The 20,893-nt window shown below is 41.7% G+C and overlaps 1 protein-coding gene across 3 annotated transcripts in view; it reads right to left on the reverse strand.

Moving 5' to 3' along the window:
* Window positions 1-5,734: 5,734 nt before the first annotated feature.
* DGKG (diacylglycerol kinase gamma) overlaps window positions 5,735-20,893 on the reverse strand; it is a 226,662-nt gene continuing 211,503 nt past the window's right edge. For all 3 annotated transcript variants that reach the window (XM_040252643.1, XM_040252652.1, XM_040252636.1), the window contains 2 exons: window positions 20,160-20,220; window positions 5,735-8,855 (listed from right to left, as the gene is read on the reverse strand). In XM_040252643.1, the coding sequence (XP_040108577.1) occupies window positions 8,757-8,855; window positions 20,160-20,220 (160 nt within the window). In that variant the 3' untranslated portion in view covers window positions 5,735-8,756. The remainder of the gene's footprint in view (window positions 8,856-20,159; window positions 20,221-20,893) is intronic.

Here is a 20,893-nt window from a genome sequence, read left to right on the forward strand (position 1 = left end):
ATTTCAGGACATATATAACTGGGATGGGAGCTTCAGGAGGCTAAGGGGGGCATGGGATTGGGAACTGCTTAATCCTCTTAAGTTTATGATCATTACCTTAATGCCGGGTAGTAGTACAGTGTGATGTGTTTGACTCCATATAGCAATACAATGACATCTTCTATCATTAACGCCTTCCATGCATGGATGTTTCTCTAAATTAAAGGCTCTAGTTCTCAGTCTTTTTACCTCAAGGTTGTGGGGGAGAGAGGAAATATTCAACAGGAAAATTTTTTTCTTGAAGGTCATGCCATTTTCTGGTAACCAACTGGTACTAGTTTTCTTAAAAAAAAAATACAAAAAATATAAAGTTAATGACTTTGAAAGTACTGTTGTTTAGTACCTCAGCAGCAAAGGCAGACTCTCTGGAATCTTTTTCTGGATTGCCACTTAGATTGTGACATTTATAAATTCTTTTTTTTTTTTTTTGGTATTATCTAACATAAAAAGAAATTACCATTTTTATTACCCCTCACTTGTAATTCTTGCAAAGATTCCATTTTAAAAATAATATTTTTGGAAAGGAAAATTTTTTTGCATTATTCTAGAAGCAGTCTTTTTACTCCAAATTATGATTCACTCAACACATTTTTAAAAGGACACTTCAAGTCTCCATCCCACCTTTAGGTATCAGGTACTGAATTTTGATGTTTGACTAACCAACCTCATTTCACTGGACCTTTGATGTGGTTTCTTGGTGTGTTTTTTTAACATGATCTTTAATATCCTGCAAGTACTCTGATCTGGCTGAGTTCTTCACCAGGTGTTCACGTTGGCACTCTGTTCTCTGAGTGGTGTTTGAGGAGGTTCCCCTCATGCCTGGGAGCAAAGGCCTAGGAAAGGAGGTGGGCAAGGCATGTGTGGACTTGCTGAGTCCAGACCTGCTCTTCCAAGCATGCCAGTGCACCCAAGCCAGTGCTGAATGCTGTTTCCCACTCCAGCTCTGTGGAAGGGGAGGGGACTTGGATTTCAAGTTTGAGATGGAAGTGACCATGCACACGGGGTGGGTTTGGGAATAGTAAATCCCTGTCACCGTGCTTGAAGCTCAGTGGCCTCAGCCAGGGCACTGCAGCCACGAACATGGACTCTGAAAGGCAGATTCTGACAGACCTGAATCCCAGATCTGTCTCATGGGATTTGCTCCCTTTCTGAGTTTCTTCGTGTGTCTAGTTCTCAATCTTTTTACCTCAGTGTTCTGGGGGAGAGAGGAAGTATTCACCAGGAAATTTTTTTTCTTGCAGGTCATGTCATGCCATTTCCTGGTAACCAACTGGTACCAGTTTGTGTGTGTGTGTGTGTGTGTGTGTGCGCACATGCGCACGTGCGTGTGTGTGGTAGAGTTTTATTAAAGTAAGAAAAGGGACAGAGAAAGCTTCTGACATAGACATCAGAAGGTGGAACAGAGAATGAATGCCCCACTAGCTGGTCTTATCAAGGCCTTATATACTTTTTTCAGACCCACTCCCACAATCTTAAATAAACAAGATTAGAACAAACAATAGAAAGATCTTACCAGAACCACTCCCATAATATACATTTTTTTAAAAAGGCAAAAATTATAAAGTTCATGACTTTGAAAGTATTGTTGTTTAGTCCTTCAACAGCAAAGGCAGACTTTCTGGAATCTGGGGAACTGGAAGTGGGGAACCATATAGCCCTCACCTCAAAAGGTTCTTGTGAAGTTTGAAAGTGGCCACAAAAGCTATAGGTCTTGGACTGGACAATAAATGATCGTTGTTATTTAATAGATGTCAATGCCTGGACGTTTCTGTTTTACCATGAACTCAATGTTAAGCTTTTTTAATTTCTCAGTTCTTTCTTCCATTTTGCCCAGGCTTAACACCCTTGCCCAGATAAACCTGCTAAAAATCCATCTCTTCTCTATCCTATGAATTCTCTCTTTTCATCTCATGAGTCTGTATCTTATCATGCTGATCTCTTACTCTATTGTAATTCCACTTCTGTGCTGTCTTTTTGGTTTTGTCAGTTCAGACCTGATCTCTAAGAAATAGATTGCAAACATTTCTTTTTGTCCAAGTTGAACTTTATATTTTCTGAATCATGAAGCTGCCCTCCATGTGACCTAGAAAGCCCTTTGATGATCCATATTTAGCTGTATCCATCATTCAACAGATGTCTGAGTAGTTAAAGGCCCCTATGAGCTCCCTCTACATCCTGTGGTTTCAAGTTCCCGAGTTGTTAGTTAAGAAGCTTTCATCCCCTCTACCCCATCCCTCCTCCCCTACCCATTCCAGGGTAGAAGGACAGATACCACTTTGGCTATTCATTCATTTAGTAAATATTTGCTTATTACCTGTTACGTGCTTGATACAGCATTAGTTGTTATCCTCTTTGCTTCCAAATTGCATTTTCTAATTTGACCCATTTAGACAAGTCCTCCAAATTTTCTGATTATTCCCCTAGAATCTGCATTGAACATCCAGTTAAATGGTCTCTTCTACCTATAGTGTTTCCTGAGCCCTGGGAGACTTGGAGGCTTAATTCCAAATCCTGGTGCCTTGCTATAATGCATCTGCCATTGCACCTACAGATTCTAGGATAATAGGTTCAGCTTGGGATCCATGTAAGGGAGTTAACTTAGCAGATGAGACTGGGAGTCTCCTTGTCTTGCACCATGGACATGAAGGGTGAAGTGGTAGCAAAGGCAAAATGCCCTGCAATTAAGCTGCTAGTTTCCAAAACCCCTTGGTTTTCTGTGTGTCCCTGGTTTCCTACAGAGATGCCCAGGAGGAAAATGCCTCTCTGCTTTTTGAGCTCCCTGGATCTTGCCATTAGATAGCATCGTTTGGCATCTGAAAGGCAGTCTGCCATTCTGTTCTCCTGTGGAACACAGATGGCCCAGCCCACGCCTATCACTAATGATGATCACATGCAGAGCCTTCTTGCTGGAGGCTCCCTTCCACAACCCTAGCTCTCCTTCCCTGTGCAGGCCAGTCACTGCTGACCATAGCATTTGAGTCTGAGAAGGCTGCTTGCTGCTCTCACTCAGTGCTGAATAGAAAAATTTATTAGGCGGGCCTTGGGAAACAATTCTCATTCAGCTGGAATTTGAAACACTGAGGATTAAGTTTGATTGCAAGGGTGAGGCTTTGGGTTCTAGCTGCCCACGGAGGCTGCTGAGTTTCAATATGAGCAAGTGTTGGAAGCTCTTCAGTAGAAATATGAGCAGATGGCCATGCAGAGGTTGACCAGATAGAACATCAACTATCTGTGTAATCTCACCCAGGATGAGTTGGAAATAGATATAAAGGTTAAAGACACGAAAATACAGTAGAAAAAGCATCAACATTGATATAAGTCAGACCCATGTCAAGTCTTTGCTCTACCACTTGTATCTGTTTGACCTTGAACAAGGTACTTCATCTTTCTATGTACTAACTCCTTTATCTGTGAAAGAAGCAAAATGCCCAGATCATGGGCTGTTCTGAGGATTAAATAGGATAGCACATGAAAAGGCCTTGACATAGTGCCTCATCCCTGGTGACTCAGATGGTTCCTATAGAAAGAATCTGCCTGCAATGCAAGGGACTCAGGTTCAATTCCTGGGTTGCGAAGATCCCCTGGAGAAGGGAATGGCTACCCACTCCAGTATTCTTGCCTGGAGAATTCTATGGACAGACGGGCTACAGTCCATAGGGTTGCAAAGAGTCAGACACAACTGAGTGACTAACACTTCCACTTTCACCAAGCAAGCCAGAAAGGAGAATTCCCTTTCTTGTTTTCTCCCTATAGTAGAAAGTTAAAAGACGTATTTGAGTATGGTGGGACGTTAAAGTGAACTAAAAACCATGGTCTCATGTGAAATTCTACACAATTCTATTCACCTGTTTTATGCAAAACTGGATTGGTATTTGAGATGGGATAGTTTCTTTTTTCTTGCTATTTATTCCAAGTTGGATGCAGGTCTGGTATTCATGACTAAGAGATTTCCAAACTGCTAATACGAACACCAACAGAAATGCAAGCTCTCTTTTGGGCCTAACACTGTAACTCTTTCCTTTAACTCAGAACCGCTGAGGAAAGATCACCACCACCACTAGTTGCCCTTGAGGGCACCAACAATTTTGGTCAGTCTCGCCAGGTACCAGTGTGGTCTAACTGGTCAGTACCCACTGATCCGGAAACCTCTCTGGGAGTCATTTTTCACTCTTTCAGAAAATGATGGACACTGAGGTTTGCTCCTCAAAAGGAAGTAGCAGATTTAACTATTGATTTAACACTGATGCCTATAAAAATAGTTTCAACAGCTTTTCAACAAGGTAGATCAATCACTACTTGTTCCTCCCCAACTAGGTCAAGGTTCTTTCTATAAGAACAGGTGGTTGTTCAACTTCTCACAAAACAGCTCTTTCCATGTTTTGCCAGCTAGCTTCAAAAGTGGTCATTCAATTGAATAAACATTGACTCTTCCCACAACTGTGTTCTTCAGACCTGGTTCACTCCTCTGGACCAACATAGTCTGACCTTTATCATGTTTTTCCCTTAATTTCCCCCCAATCCCTTCTCCATTCAGGAAACAAGGAGGCCAGATCCTTGATTCTTGCTTGAAGACATGTAGATGGGAACAATAAAAGCAGTTAAACAATCACAGAAGAAACTAGAAAGAGTGTCTTAAGAGTAGAGACTCCTTGTCCTGGAAAAGTACTTTATGGAATATCGCAGAGGATGGTAACTTACATGTTCCCATATCCCTAGAGAACAAAAAGAAGAAATGGTGGGGTTAGGGCAAGTTTCTAACTTACAGATGTTGACAAATAAATCCCCTTCTTTCTTCTAGAAGGGGATCTAGTACTTGATCACAGAACTGTTTGTGCATGGAGCATAGATACCAGTATTGCATGAAACACATTTTAGGAAATTATGGTTTCAGATGTGCTACAGAAGCTTAGACTAGACTTTGGAATAACTTCCTAATTGGTGGTCAGATCCTGGAACTGGTGGCCAAGGAACACGGTTTCCTTCCTTGGATGGTTGGTAGATTCTTCCTCTCTCTCCTCACCTCTCCCTTTAATATCAGCACTAGGCATCCACCTACCTGGGAACATCGATACAGGGGGTCTGGGGGTCTAGATCCATCCCATCCCCAGAATCTATTTTTATGGATCCCAGTCATGGTAGTGTTCCATGGTAGGTGCAACCTAGCTAGGACAGGAGGTAACTAAGGGTTTTGGCCAAGAGGAGAGGGGGCTAGAGATGGGAAAAGTTGATGCAATTATTTTTGGCAGGAGTTGGAACCAAAGCAGCAGGAGAGAGTAAGTTTTAAGACTCTCTGGCAAGGCAACTTCCTAATCTGTCACTGGGTATGTGTAAAAAGTGATTAGTGGGTCTCTATATTTATCATGATTACTCACAAATATGTAATTTACATAATATATACAGCACATTAAGTACTATGTCACCTTATATAATGTGCATATGTATAATGTATATGCATGTTATGTAACGCCAGTCTGGAGGCTCTTCCAGATTCTGCCAAGTATTTCCTAATTTATTTGGCAATTTCAACATATCTTTTCCATCTGTGGAAAGAACTCTCTTGAGAGGAGCTGGTCTCTGACCTGAAATATAATCGTTCTACCAAGTCTATCTCCATTCTCAACTCACTGGAGGAAACCTACAAAGACCAAGTTATAATAAGATGCAACACCTCATCCATTAGTCCAGAGACACAGAATGTATTGAAGATTTCCTGTTTCATTTTTATTGCCAGAAGGGTAGAAGTGTGTGGGGGCAGGTGAGAACATGTCTGTGCATGGTCAGAATCAGATAAGATGAGGAATAAGGGAGGATTTTCCCCTGACTGCCTAATTTTGAGAAGTCACTAAGTTATATTAAGCCTTGTTTTCCTCATTGTTTAGATGGGGTTAATAATACCTTCTCCATCAATCTCAGGGGTTGCTGTGAGGAGCACTATGATGAGGTACTCCACAGTTGGAAACTACAGTCCCACTAGTTAAAAGATGAGTTGCAAAGTCAGATTAAACAACATCACTAGACTCAGGTTACAAAACTGTAAGTACAATTCCACCAACATTTGTTATACTCTGTGGTTTTAAGGAGGAGGACATGGGACGTGTCTTTCAAGCAACATTGCCAGTCCTGTGCATCCGAGTGGGCAGGCAGGGGCCAGTCTCTGACGGGTGAATCTCTGAGGATAAGTCTCATCTGTTGACAGCAGTGCAGTGTCTCAACAGCCCCAATCTTGGGGGGTTGGGGCGGAAGCACATGCAATAACTTCTATAAATGTCTTACAATCAGTGACCTCCAAACTGAACCTGCCTTCATTTCAGAAGCAAGTGGCTTCCAAGAGAGTACCTGCTGTCATTCTGGAGCTTGTTGGTCCCATCGCAAGGAGCCCATCATTCAGGACATTCTTCAGGGGTTTCCCTTTGTCTGGTGTTCTGTGCTGTTAGGTTGAACAGGATGGTTCTAGATCTCTTATCTGAGGCGGTCCTAGATGACTGCTTCCTTCAGAGTTATGAACAGTTTGTACATACAATCTTAACTTTCCCTTCTTTGCACAAAGTTCCTGACCCAGTGCAAGGAGATGAGAGGGAGTTTAGTGGGGTGATGCCAAGTGGGTACAGGTTTGCTTTTCAGAAATCTCAGAGGGGATAGGGGACAAGGTGAACGTTTCTTTCTACCAACGAAGCTCTCCACAGGCTTGCCCTTGGGGAAGGCAGTGATGCTCGTGCCAGTAGAATGAAGCTCACTGAGCTCTGCCAAGACCCCTCTGGTCACTGGCTGGCAGTTCCTTGCTGAAGGTGCCTTTGTCCTCCTTGCGCCTCTCTGCTGAGGTCATTCCTGCAGCCAGGAGTGTTTCCAGATTTAAGAGGCTATGACGATGTGACATGTGGAGAGTTTAACCGGTCTACTGACCAGGTTAGGGCTTCCCCCGTGTCTCAGCAGTAAAGAATCTGCCTGCCAGTGCAGGAGATGCGGAAGATGTGGGTTTGAACCCTGGGTCAGGAAGATCCCCTAGAGGAGGGCATGGCAACCCGCTCCAGAATTCTTGCCTGGAAAATCCCATGGACAGAGGACCCTGCTGGGCTGTAGTCCACAGGGTCACAAAGAGTCTGACACGACGGAGCATGCATGCACACACTGACCCGCTCAGACCTGAGAGAGTCTCCACAAGCACGGGGGAGGCCCTTATTTTCTCACATGGGCTTGTCCCATCCACATGTGTACCACATGTTCATTCCTCCCTGGCAACCTGGATCTAAATGGAATCACTTCTCAGTGACCAGAAATGACCCTATTCCAAGATGTGTAGGTTCTTTTCTCTACTAAGTATCTTTTTAGTGGCACCGAGTTCCAAACCACTTTAGCCAAGATACCATGGACAAGTCTCTTAACTTTCCTAGGACTCAGTTTCCTTATTTGACAAATGAGAAAGTAAATCCTGCCCCTCATAGCTTTCATAGTTGTTCTGAGAAGAGAAATTTTCAATCTCTGTATAAGGAGATACTTCAATTTCCCTTGAATCCTATGATCACCAGGGAGAAATGTGTCTTGACAATGAAATGGCAGAAACAAGCTTTTCTTTTTCTTTCCCTTTCAATTCTTACTGCATTTTTTTTTCAATTAGGAAAAATCCATCAGTAAATAAATATTTATATATATATAAATATATATATATGCTACATATATGTACACACACTGAAGACCTGAAGAAGGGTCTTCAGGTCGTGCTTTGGGAGTGGCAAGTACAAAGAGGCAGGAGGGAACCGCCTGAAGGCTTGTCTCCTGGTCTCCTCAGCAAAAGGCCCTTCCCTCCCATCTTCTTTGCCTTCAGGAATAGTCTGCCACCAGGCCCTGGAACTCAAACAGGAAACACGCTTTGGCTTGAAAAAGAAAGAAGCTGGGGGTGTTTTTTTTTTTTTCCCTCTTCCCTTTTTACACAATATTATGACACCGATTTAAAAAATAAATCCCAGTTTCTCTGCTTTCCCTCCCAGGTGTTCATAGAACTAAGAAAATAAATACCACATCTAAGGTGTGCTGCGCACGCAGCTCTAGGGGATCTTGGAGCCGGCTCTAAACAAGCACACAGTCACCAGAAGGCTTCAGGAGAACCACTAGTGCCCACTGACAACGTGCAGAACCAAGAAGGGAAACACAGCTTTCCACAGCCTTTCTGCCTCCTCAGCTAGCTCAGGGAGAAGCTTGAAGGACAACTGAGAGACCAGCATGCTGGTGCCAAGCCCTGCCAAGGGCTGCGCTCTGAGAGTCCGAGGCCGTCCTGTCTCCGCACAGAGGGATCTTTGTGCGAGTTTTCTGGAACACAGACTCTTTTTCTTGGCCACATCCGACCTCAGCATAGGCAGGAAACCTGCAGCCTGCTCCTTGCAAGTGGCCGTGAGGAAACTTGCAGGGCTGGTGGAAAAAAGGGGGGTTTCTCCTTCAGTCTCAGAAAGTCCCACTCAAGGCCTTCTGGGAAAGTGAAGGTTGCTGCACGAGCCAGCCACACCCTGGAGAATCCCAAGTCCACTCAAAATGTCCTGGTGGCACTGGCTCTGATGGGGATGCATCCATGGTTGAAACAGAGTGGATGAAGCTTTCTTCCTGAAGGGTGGCTTGGCTTCCGTTGGTTGGAGAAGAGTATGGAGTTTGTGTGTGTGTGCGTGTGGGTGTGTGCGTGTGTTTCAGTTTCTTGTCTTCTCTCTTGGTTGAACTGGCGTTGGGCACAGTGTCTAGTCCTTTGAACGGCTTTTCCTCCTCAGTGAAAAGAAGCTGCTCTTCTGAGGGGGCCCCATCATCATAGGCGCTTGGTTCTTGTGAGTAATTTTAATCTAAAAGTAAAGAGGGAGAAGTGAATTAGTGGCCTGCAAACCCCAGGAGCCTATGGGAGAGTGACTTGCAGAGAGAGGAAGGGAGGCCAGCTTCGAGCTGGAAGGAGCCCCACGCAGAAGGACGACTGTCCTTGAACAGCTTCACAATTGGCAACTGGACCCTGAATGGTGCTGGAAGCAAGGGGCGGAAACGCTGGGGAGAGACAGGTGTGAGCTTCCCACGTGGTGATCAGCTCGCACCTGTCTTGTGTCCTTGCTATTCATAGACTCAGAAAGTCACAACCGGAGGAGACCTCAGGGACCATCTCAGTCAAGCCCTCTGTAGGACAGATAAAGGAATGGAGACCCCCAAGGCTCTGCTGAGCCTCAGGTTAGCCTAAGGTTGCACAGAGAGGGGCAGAACAGCCAGAGTCCCACTCTTTCAGTTCCTGGCCGTTCCTGCCCAAGCATAGCGACATAAACCAGGAACTCCAAACTGACCTAGGACCTTGAATCTGACCTCTGAACCAATCGCCACTCATGTGGATAGTTTAAAAGTGAGTCTTCGGCATTTCCTCTTTTCTTAGTCTTCCAGGGGAGACCCAACTTTCTTATATAAAGCTTTCTTTCTTTCTTTTTTTTTTTTCACTTTTAGGTTTAATGAGTGTTTTCTCCTGCAAATATGAAGTTTGCAATTGGAAGTGAAAGACACTGGTGAAGTCTTTTTTTCTCTTTCTTGCCAACCTTACCTTCAGGGTGTGGCTTCAAAATGCTTGGTACCTATTTGAATGTGGCCTAGTGACACTGATACGTTGATAATCGGCACTCTCAGTCTTATCAACATTTATCAAATAGGAAGATGATGTGGGAACAAGAGGCATTTAGGATTCAAAGACCTGGATTTGGGTCTTAGAACTCCCCCTTCTTTGCTGTGGACGTTTGGACAAATCATTTAGCCTTTATAATCAGTGCTTGCTGAACTGTAAAATGATAGTAACATTTGTTCTAGTTTCCTCACAAAGTTGTGAAGATGAAATGACAGTCAATGAAAACCCAGTGTAAACAATGGAATGCACCAATTAAAAACTTACCCTATACTGGATAAGGAGAAAGATGTATGTCAAACAGAATCTGGACACCAAGAGGGGAAAAGGAGGGGTGGGATGAATTGGGAGATTGGGACTGACATATATATACACTACTATGCAGCCATGAAATTAAAAGACGCTTACTCCTTGGAAGAAAAGTTATGACCAACCTAGATAGCATGTTCAAAAGCAGAGATACTACTTTGCTGACTAAGGTCTGTCTAGTCAAGGCTATGGTTTTTCCAGTAGTCATGTATGGATCTAAGAGTTGGACTGTGAAGAAGGCTGAGTGCCAAAGAATTGATGCTTTTGAACTGTGGTGTTGGAGAAGACTCTTGAGAGTCCCTTGGACTGCAAGGAGATCCAACCAGTCCATTCTGAAGGAGATCAACCCTGGGATTTCTTTGGAAGGAATGAGGCTAAAGCTGAAATTCCAGTATTTTGGCCACTTCATGCGAAGAGTTGACTCATGGGAAAAGACTCTGATGCTGGGAGGGGTTGGAGGCAGGAGGAGAAGGGGACGACAGAGGATGAGATGGCTGGATGGCATCACGGACTCGATGGACACGAGTCTGAGTGAACTCCGGGAGTTGGTGATGGACAGGGAGGCCTGGCGTGCTGCAATTCATGGGGTCGCAAAGAGTCGGACATGACTGAGCGACTGAACTGAACTGAACTATGTATAAAATAGATAACTAATGAGAATCTACTGTGTAGCACAGCGAACTCTACTAAGAGCTCTGTGGTGACCTAAATGGGAAGGAAATCCAAAAAAGTGGGGGCTGTGTGTATATACACAGCTGATTCACTTTGCTGTACAACACTGGAAAGCTATACTGTACTCTAAAAAAATTAATTTAAAAAACTATCAAAAAGAGACAGTCTATGAACCCACTCTCATGGTTTTTACCACCTATTCAAACGACAAGTGTGATCCCAGAGAACAACGGAAGAGTTCTTGAAGAGACAGACTCATCAACATGTTTAAATTAATGTAGGATAAACCAAGTGGTGTCAAAAAGAAAGTTCAGTAAGGAATGAGAAGAATCTGAATGGAGCAACTGAGGAAGCATTTTAAGATCTGTAAGGAAGGGAAGAAAATGTATTGGTGAGAGAGAAAGGGAAGGCACTAGTTTGAGGGGCTACATACCAACTGGTTGAGTGTGGACCACAGGATGAGAAGTGAAATCAGGGACACTGGAGGGGAAGCTGGTGAAGGGCTTTAAAGGGGAGGTGGCAGAGATTGGGTTTAATATGAGGTAATGGGAACCATGACAACTTTTTAAGCTGGAGAATTCACTAGGAAAAAAAACCTTGAAAGGAATTATTCAATAGCTGTTGTCAGGATGAGCTGGAGTGGGGGAAGAGTCTGGCTAAGAAGTGCTATTGCAACCTGGATTTAAATTTATAAGGCCGCAGGTTATGAAAAGAGAAAGATGGGACCAAAAGACGCTGTGGAGAATGAGCTTAACCTGGGGGAAGGAAGCTTTAAATGACTGTTAGGTTGGTTTCCACCAGCCTGGAGATACAGGAGGTGAATAGTAAGTCTCTTTGCTTTGGGGTGGTCCCCAGGGGAGTACACCAAGGACACTTCAAGCACCATTTTGCCTGATTATGGCATCATCTTTATCTCAGAATTCAGGGAAGTGAGGCGCAGATGACAGGGGGCCCTGATACTACTCATCTGTGACATGCAATTTAGCCCCAGCTGATGGCAGTGATTTGTGGCAAGAAATTCATCCTATTCACCTTGGTATTCCCTGAGAAAGCACAGAACTGGTATCTGCTATGGAAGTACTGACTAGTTAGCCCAGCCAAGAAGGACGAGGGATATCCTGTCAGTGGAGCTGGATGTGCCTGGGGCAGAGTGGCAGCTGGTGCACTGCTTACATTTCCCGCTGATGGAGCCCATTTTTTTAAGACCATAGAAGACCTTTGCTTCTCCTTTTTCTCCCCCTAGCTGACCAATTTATTTGCTTGTTAGCACCTCCTGGGCAAAGAGGAGGAAATGAAACTCAAATCCCTCCCATTTGGGTTTTCAGCAGTTTTGAGAAATGTCTTGATAAAGTAGGAGTTTGGAGATGCTGGGCAATGTGAGGTTTTGTGGTTTGTGGATTCTAGTACTACAGAGGTGAGAGGTTAGTATATAGTCATCCCTTGGTATCCATAAGGAATTGTTTCTAGGACCCCTGGGGATACCAAAATCCATGGATGCTGGTTTTATACAAGCCCCTTATGTAAGATGGTATAGTATTTGGTATAACCTATGCATATCCTGTATCCTTTAAGTCATCTCTAGATTACTTAATGCAATGTAAATACCTAATGTAATGTAAATGCCATGTAAATAGTTGTAAATATAATGTTAATGTTATGTAAATAGTTCCCAGCACAGAGCAAATTCTAGTTTTGCTTTTTGGAACTTTCTGGATTTTTTTTCCTGAATATTTTCTATTCAATGTCGGTTGACTCCAAGGATGTGAAGCCCATGGATGTGGAGGTCTGATTGTATAATGGCATTTTCCCAAACAGGCAATTTCTTGGATACCATATGTTAAATAGTCCATTACTTTCAAATTAATTTATGATCTTTCTTTTTTCCTTCACTACCTTTTATATACACTAGAGTTTCTTAGGGCTCTCTTCTGTATCATTGATTTACCTATCCAATATTGGGCCAATTATTGTAGCTATATAACTATTTTAATATCTTGTGGGAAGTTCTTCACAGCTCTTTTATAAAATGCCTTAGCTATGGCATTGTTTTGTCAAGTTAAAAAATTGCATTGGAATTTTGTTTGGGGGTCCCTTTTAGAAACATGGGATGTGTCTAAATTCAAATCTTAAAAAAAAATATTAACTAAGTCTTGCAGTCTTCTTCATCTATTTTTCACAATTTGGCTTGGTATTTTGTTTTAATTTATTGCCATATAATATTTCAGCTTTTTTCTATTATGTTCTTCCGATTGGTTATTGCTGGTATGTACAAAAGCTGTTAACTTTTGTCTCTTTCTATATAGCTTCACTGAAATAATTTAACCTATGAGGTTTTCAGTTGATTTTATTAGATTTCTTTTACATATATTACCTGCAAATCATGACAGTTTTGATTCTTTTCCAAATAGTTATATCTCTTTTCTGCTTCATGTGTTTTGCGCTGGTTAGAATTTCCAAACAACATTAGCATACGTCTTATCCACAATTTTAATGAGAATTGTACTACTGTTTTACATTAAGTATTAGTTATTGGTTTAATAACTAATTTTTTTATTTTGAGGAAGTGTCTTCCTAATCTGAGTTTTGCAAGAGTTTCTAATCTTTAAAAATCAGAAATGTTCAATGTGTTTGAGTATTTTGGGTCATCTATTCATATTACTGGAGAAGGCAATGGCAACCCACTCCAGTACTCTTGCCTGGAAACTCCCATGGACGGAGGAGCCTGGTAGGCTGCAGTCCATGGGGTCGCTAAGAGTCGAACACAACTGAGCGACTTCCCTTTCACTTTTCACTTTCATGCATTGGAGAAGGAAATGGCAACCCACTCCAGCGTTCTTGCCTGGAGAATCCCAAGGACGGAGGAGCCTGGTGGGCTGCCGTCTATGGGGTTGCACAGAGTCGGACACGACTGAAGTGACTTAGCAGCAGCAGCAGCATTCATATTACCATGTAATTTTTCTATCTAAACTTCTATTAAGGAGACTTCCTTAGGGAAGGGAATTAACATATCCTGCTACACACCAAGCCTATTAATGTAAAAGTTTTTATCCTTTGTATCTAATAACTTTGTGCTATGCTTAGTCACTCAGTCCTGTCTGACTCTTTGTGACCCCATAGACTGTAGCCCACCAGGCTCCCCTGTCCATGGGGATTCACTAGGCAAGAATATTGGAGTGGGTTGCCATTCCCTCCTCCAGGGGATCTTCCCGACCCAGGGACTGAAGCCAGGTGTCCTGCATGGTAGGTGGATTCTTTACCATCTGAGCCATCAGGGAAGCCCAATCTTTATTTATTTGGCTGAGTTAGGTCTTAGTTACAGTATGTAGGATCTAGTTCCCTGACCAGGGATAGAAGCTAGGCCCCTGCATCAGGAGCTCAGAGTCATCCAGTGGACCACTGGGGTGGGAAATGCTTTTTATATTAAATAAAGCAATTGGTTTTGTTAAAAACAAAAAACTTTAAAAAAGACTTTCTTGAACATTTCTTTGATATATTCTTCTTGAGGAGTGACTGATTCTTTTAATATGTTGTTCAATTCTATCTACCAATACTTTAACAATTTTTATATCATTCATATTTGAGATTGATCTGTAGCTTTCTTTTTTTTTTTTCCCAGCTGCACCATGCAGCAGGCCGGATTTTCTTTCCCCAACCAGGGATTGAACCCATGTCCTCTGCATTGGGAGCACAGAATCTTAACCATTGGATCACAAAGGAAGTCCCAGTAGCTTTCTAGTTTTAAGCACAGCTTTTGTTAGATTTTTCTATCTGTCTTAATTCTATGAAATGGATTGGATAGCTTTCTATCTTTGTCTATTCTATGGAACAAAGACTTCAAATAAATATTTATTTCATAACAGTATGGAAGAACTTACCAGTAAGATCAAATATTTTTCATTTCATTAAGGGTTACCTAGAATTTTTTAAAAACTTTTATTTTACATTGGAGCATAGCCAGTTAACAATGTCATAGTTTCAGGTAGACAGCAAAGTAACTCATCCATAACATACATGTATCCATTCTCTCCCAGTTTTCTCTCCCATCCAGGCTGCCATGTAACATTGAGCAGAGTTCTCTGTGCTATACAGTAGGTCCTTGTTGGTTATCCATTTTAAATGTACCAGTATGTACAGGTCCATCCCAAACTCCCTAACTAGCCCTTCCTCCCACTCTTCCCCCAATGGTTACCTAGGATTTTTATCAGATGTTCAAGTTTATTAGAATCAAGATAACTATAAATGTCACATAATGTCTTATAATTAAATAAAACCATTACTACATTCATATTTATATTATATATATTTTAAATATTTATCTCTAATCTCTTTTTAAAATTATGTTTTCAAACATTTCACATTTAAAGAACTAGTTCTATATTTTCCTGTTTTTTTAATTATTTAATTTCTAATTATATCTTTTGTTTTCTTTTTTCTGCTTCTCCTAACTTTGTTTTATTACTGTTCTTTTAATTTGGGGATTATATATTACATTTTTTCCCTTTTCAAATGATGGTAACATATGAGACTTTGAATTTATTTCCAAATATGCTGCTGCTGCTGCTAAGTCGCTTCAGTCGTGCCCGACTCTGTGCGACCCCAGAGATGGCAGCCCACCAGGTTTCCAAATATAGTTTAGGCTATATTCTAAAACTTTTGAATGAGAGCCTTCTAATTTTATTATTTTTTAAATAGTCAATAATATTGGCTTTGATACCCTCTTAAATCTATTCTTTAGGAGAATATAGTAATCTGATTGGATTTCATTTATCATTTAATCTATTATTAATTTATAGTTTTATTGCTTTGTGGTCAAATAAAACAACCTTTATAATATCTGCTATTGGATTTTGTTTTTTTCTTCATTAACTGGTTTATAGTCTATTTTAGTAAATATCCTGTGGACCTTGAAGAAATTAGATTTGTTTAAGGCACAGTTATTTCATCCAAGTTTAATTTTTGAATGAATGTCATATAATTGACATATGACATTATATTAGTTTCAGGTGTACAGGTTAATGATTTGATATTTGTATATAATGTGAAATGACCATCACAATAAGTCTAGTTAACATCTGTCACCATAGTTACAAAATTACTTTTTCTTGTGATAGGAAATTTTAAGATTTACTCACTTGAGTTCAGTTCAGTTCAGTCGCTCAGTTGTGTCTGACTCTTTGCGACCCCATGAATCGCAGCACGCCAGGCCTCCCTGTCCATCACCAACTCCCGGAGTTCACCCAGACTCATGTGCATCGAGTCGGTGATGCCATCCAGCCATTTCATCCTCTGTCATCCCTTTCTCCTCCTGCCCCCAATCCCTCCCAGCATCAGAGTCTTTTCCAGTGAGTCAACTCTTCACATGAGGTGGCCAAAGTTAGCAACTTCTAAATATGCAATACAGTATTATCAACTATAGTCACTCTGCTGTATATTACATCTTCAGGACTCCTTCATTTTATAACTAGAAGTTTGCACATTTTTACCCCATTTACCCATTTCACTTACCTTGCCCTCCCTGCTCCCACCTCTGAAAACCCATCAGTCTACTCTCTGTATCTCTGAGCTTGTTTTTTAAAAATACAAGTTTTATGTCATCTATGTTTTTTTTTTACAACTTGACCTTAAAGACAGAAACAAATATTTTAAAGCCTCTCAATAACTGTCTTTTCGTAAGTTTCTTATGTATATTTATTCTCAGAATATACTACATCTATACAGTTTTTCACCGGCTGTTCACTGATGGCTCAGTCGGTAAAGAATCTTCCTGCAGTGCAGGGAGACCCAGGTTTGATCCCTGTGTTGGACAGACTCCTTGGAGAAGGGAATGGTAGCCCACTCCAGTATCCTTGCCTGGAGAATCCCATGGACAGAGGGGCCTGGTGGGCTGTAGTCCATGGGGTCGCAAAGAGTCAGGCACGACTGAACGACTAACACTACTACTACTAAGAACACTATACAGTTTTTCACAGTATAAATTTTGATTCTATTATCAGACAAATAAATTTTTATGACCATTAGATCTCAAAATTGAGTGTACTTTTTACTAAATAAAAAGCGACCTTCTTTATTCCACTTTATGCTTTTGGCATGTTGGAAGGTTAGTTTGCCCCAAGTTATCATATTTTACTTTTAATTTCTCTGTGCTCGATAAAGGATAAGATAAAAATTTATGTTATTTTGCTTTAGATGTATCTCTTTACAAGAAATGTATCGATGCATTTTAACCCAATGTGGGAGTTTTGTTTTTCTAACAGGGAACATAAGCACATTTATGGTATTTTGTCATTGTTGATATATTTAGTCCTAACTTTTTTTATCTTAAAGCATTTAAAATGTTTGCTTGTTTTTCTCTTTTTTGTGTTACACTGATAGGGTTCATAAAATTTAAATGCTCCCAGATTTAGAAGGTGTCTACCCTGTTTTTAGTTTCACTAGTAATTATCTAGTTACTAAATTTTTCTTCAGATTTACATTTTTTAATTATCAATGCAAAGTGAATTATCAATTATCAAATTTAACATACTTTTACTGTTCCTTCAACAAGGTCTCCCACATGCTTTCAGTCTTGGTGAATATCACTTTAGGTTTGGGATCCAAGTTACGAATGTTTCACTATCTTCTCTTTCAAAAAATGATTTTTGCCATCTTGATTTAGTTGCATAACCATATTCAACAGTTTTTTTCTTCATTCGAATTTGCTGTTGTTGTTCAGTTGCTCAATCATGTCTGAGTCTTTACAGCCCCATTAGGCTGCAGCATGACAGACTTCCCTGTCCTTCACCATCTCCTGAAGTTTGTACAAACTCATGTCCATTGAATCAGTGATGCTATCTAACCATCTCATCCTCTGTCACCCTTTTCTCCTTTTACCTTCAGTCTTTCTCAGAATCAGGGTCTTATTTCCAATGAGTTGGCTCTTCATATCAGGTGGCCAAAGTATTGGAGCTTCAGCTTCTGCGTCAGTCCTTCCAATAAATATTCAGGGTTGATCTCTTTCAGGATGGACTGGTTGGATCTCCTTGCAGTCCAAGGGACTCTCAAGAGTCTTCTCCAACACCACAGTTCAAAAGCATCAATTGAACACTCAGCCTTCTTCATGGTCCAACTCTCACATTCATACATGACTACTGGAAAAACCGTAGCTTTGACTATATGGACCTTTGTCAGCAAAGTGATGTCTCTGCTTTTTAATACTGTCTAGATTTGTCATAGCTTTCTTTCTAATTTAACTGGTTTTAATTTTCATCAAACATTCTTTTGTTGCTGTGATGTCCTATCATTAAGCCTTCAATTCTGAATCACTTCACAGTTAGTGAGTGCCTTCATTCAGGAAAACGTTTCAAAAAGGGTGTTTTAACTTTTGGAAGTTTAAGAAGGACTTCTGTTACCTTCTGCTATGGACTAAACTGTGTCCCCTTCCAAATTCATGTGTTGAAGCCCTAATCCCCAGGGTGACTACATTTGGTGATACGACCTTTAAGGAGGTGCTTGCATGCTCAGGCATATCTGACTGTAGCCCGCCAGGCTTCTCTGTCCATGGGATTCTCCAGGCAAGCATACTGGAGTGGGTCACCATTTCCTTCTCCAAGGGATCTTCCCAACCCAAGGATCAAAACCATACCTCCAGCATTGTCAGGCGAGTTCTTTACCACTAAGCCAACAGGGAAGCCCTTTAAGGAGGTAAATAAGGTTAAATGAAATCATAAAGGTGGGGCCCTAGTCCAATAGGACTGGTGTCCGTACGAGAATAGGAAGAGACATCAGGAGTAAATGCACACAGAGAAAAGGCCATGTGAAGACATGGTGAAAGAGCTTCCATCTGCAAGTCAGGAAGACAGGCCTCACCAGAAAGCAACCCTGTTGACACCTCAATGTTGGACTAGGAGGCTCTAGATTTATGAGAAACGATGCTGTTTATGCCACCCAGTCTGTAGTATTTTGTTAGGGCAGCCTGAGCTGACTAACATACCTTCACATATGACTGTACACCACAAAATCATTGGGTTTTATTTATTTATTTATTTTTTCATAGTAAGTAGTAATGTCTGAAGGGTGGCATGGAGAGAGAGCAGGGATTGGAGGAATGTTTGGCTACTTTAAAACGAGTACTTGGATCTGGAGGAATGGCGGTTCAGTTTCTAGATATCACTGAGCTGGGTAGCCAAGGGTTTGCTTTCTTCCAGCTTTTTCTTTTTTCCTTTTAGGAGACAGGAGGACTTTGGATAGAGTTTTCTTAATTCAATTCTATCAAAATTAAAAATAGTACAAATTCCCTCCATCCTTCCCAAAGAGGGTAAGATATTATTAGATTTTGCTATAGTGTATTCATCCTTTTCTTAGACTTCATAGAAGCCAAAAGATTGAGGTAAGATTTTACAGAAAAAGTTCTACTTTTGATATCTTTTATAAAAGATGCCATTTTAAAAAGTCTTTGTCTCTAAGGACTAACTTTGCAATTTGTAGAAGTTACACAGAGCAAAGAGTTATAGAAATAAACCTACAGTTCAGGCCCAGTAGCTATCTCGTGAAAATCCTTTCTCTAGTAGAAGACGAACTGATGTTCTGAAGGGCTCCAAATAGCAGGTTCTTGAGGTATCTGAATACTCCACTAGAGTGAGGAAGCTCAGAAACACAAGTTCTGTCTTTTGAAATTCGCACACTCACAACAGTATCAAAGATGTTGCTAACATCATATTCCAGTTAACACCCTGGGCTCTAAATACCAGGACAGTGGTTTCTCTTCGCCATAGAGAGCCTAGTTGGGTTTCTGAGAACAAACTGCCAACAAACTGGTAAGGCAGGGAATGGGATTGTTCCCTTTATTTTTGTTTGTTCATTTGTTCAATGCTTTATTCACCTTTCAACAAATATTATTGTGCAACTATTGCAAAACAGGCGCAGTTCTAGGGGATGGGTAATATGGGTCACAGAAATGCCATAGAGGCAATAGATAACCTATGAGGTTACACTTTTAGGGGAGTTTTCAGGTAGTTCCTCGGGGTTGTGGGTACATCTGGGGTACAGCATGCCTGTGCATTGTGGGAATTCTTCCCCAGGAGCCCGGTGGTCATAGTAACTAGGTGGAATTGTAAGGTCAAGCGTGCAGATTTTGCTCCACATAAAGAAGCATTTTCTAGTAATTAGGCTTGTTCATTAGTGTAACAGTCTTCCTTTTGAGGTCGTAAGTTCCTTGCCACTAGAGCAATTCAAGTGGAGGCTCTCAAGGATACTGTAGATGAAGCCTCAGAGTTCACCTAGAACTATAAGCTCCTTGAAGACAGGTCTATGTCTCCTTTGGTTTTGGAACTGGTGCCTCCCAGTGCTTGGCTCATAGCACCTAATCAATAAAAGCTCAGCAGATAAATGAATGGATGGATGAACTAAGTGGAAGAGAAGCTGTGCTGGATGATCTCCCAAAGCCCCTGTAATTCAGAGATTCAGAATTTCATATTAAGTCAGTGCTCCAAAGGGATCCCAAATAAAACTTCTCACCCTCATCTCAGAGATTGATATAACTCACCGAGCATGGTGGCTGCATCCAGGGCTCTCCGTCCACTTGCATTGGCAGCAGCTTGTTTGTCCTGGAGACCGGAGAACAGAGAGAGCACAGTGGGCTTCTTGGAGTTGGAGAATGAAGGCTGTCCTTTCCAGGGAAACAGAAGTTGAAAGTGGAGCCACCTAGGAGTGGTTCTGAATTCCTGGGGGGCTTGTTGAAAACAGATTTCTGAGCTCACCTCAGGGGTCCCAGTGTGGCAGGTCTGAGTCAGGCCTAGGGGTCTGTGTTTTCATAAGCACTATGGACATCTCTGTTGCTCTGGTCCTCAGACTATTTTGAGAAACATGGTCCCGAGTGAGCAGTGAAGTCCACAGGAGTCTGGGGAGAAGTGGCCAACAAGTATGGCAGCACCATATCTAAGTGGACCCCTAGTCAAACAACCAGCCAGAGGGCTTGCCCGTGGTGCCAAAAACTCCACTGTGAAATGGGAAAGGTTATGAAATAGGGGAAGGCCTGGGTTCTATGTTGAGTGAGCAGTTGCATAATGTCAATGAGGTAATGTCTCCTACTTATATGAGGTACAGCTCAGGTCTGAGTGTGTCTTGCCTTGCCCCCAGTCCTCAACCATCCCCTCTTTTATCTCCTGAACAACCGTAGACATTATGGTTGCACGGACTGTGGGCCTGGCTTAGCTGGGGAAGCTGGGTCATTGGGAATGTGATCCCTATGGGAGAGGAGAAAGCCTTATTTTCTCTCTT

Source organism: Oryx dammah, unplaced genomic scaffold (genome assembly GCF_014754425.2).
Source record: "Oryx dammah isolate SB20612 unplaced genomic scaffold, SCBI_Odam_1.1 HiC_scaffold_2, whole genome shotgun sequence".
NCBI classification, from domain to species: Eukaryota; Metazoa; Chordata; class Mammalia; order Artiodactyla; family Bovidae; genus Oryx; species Oryx dammah.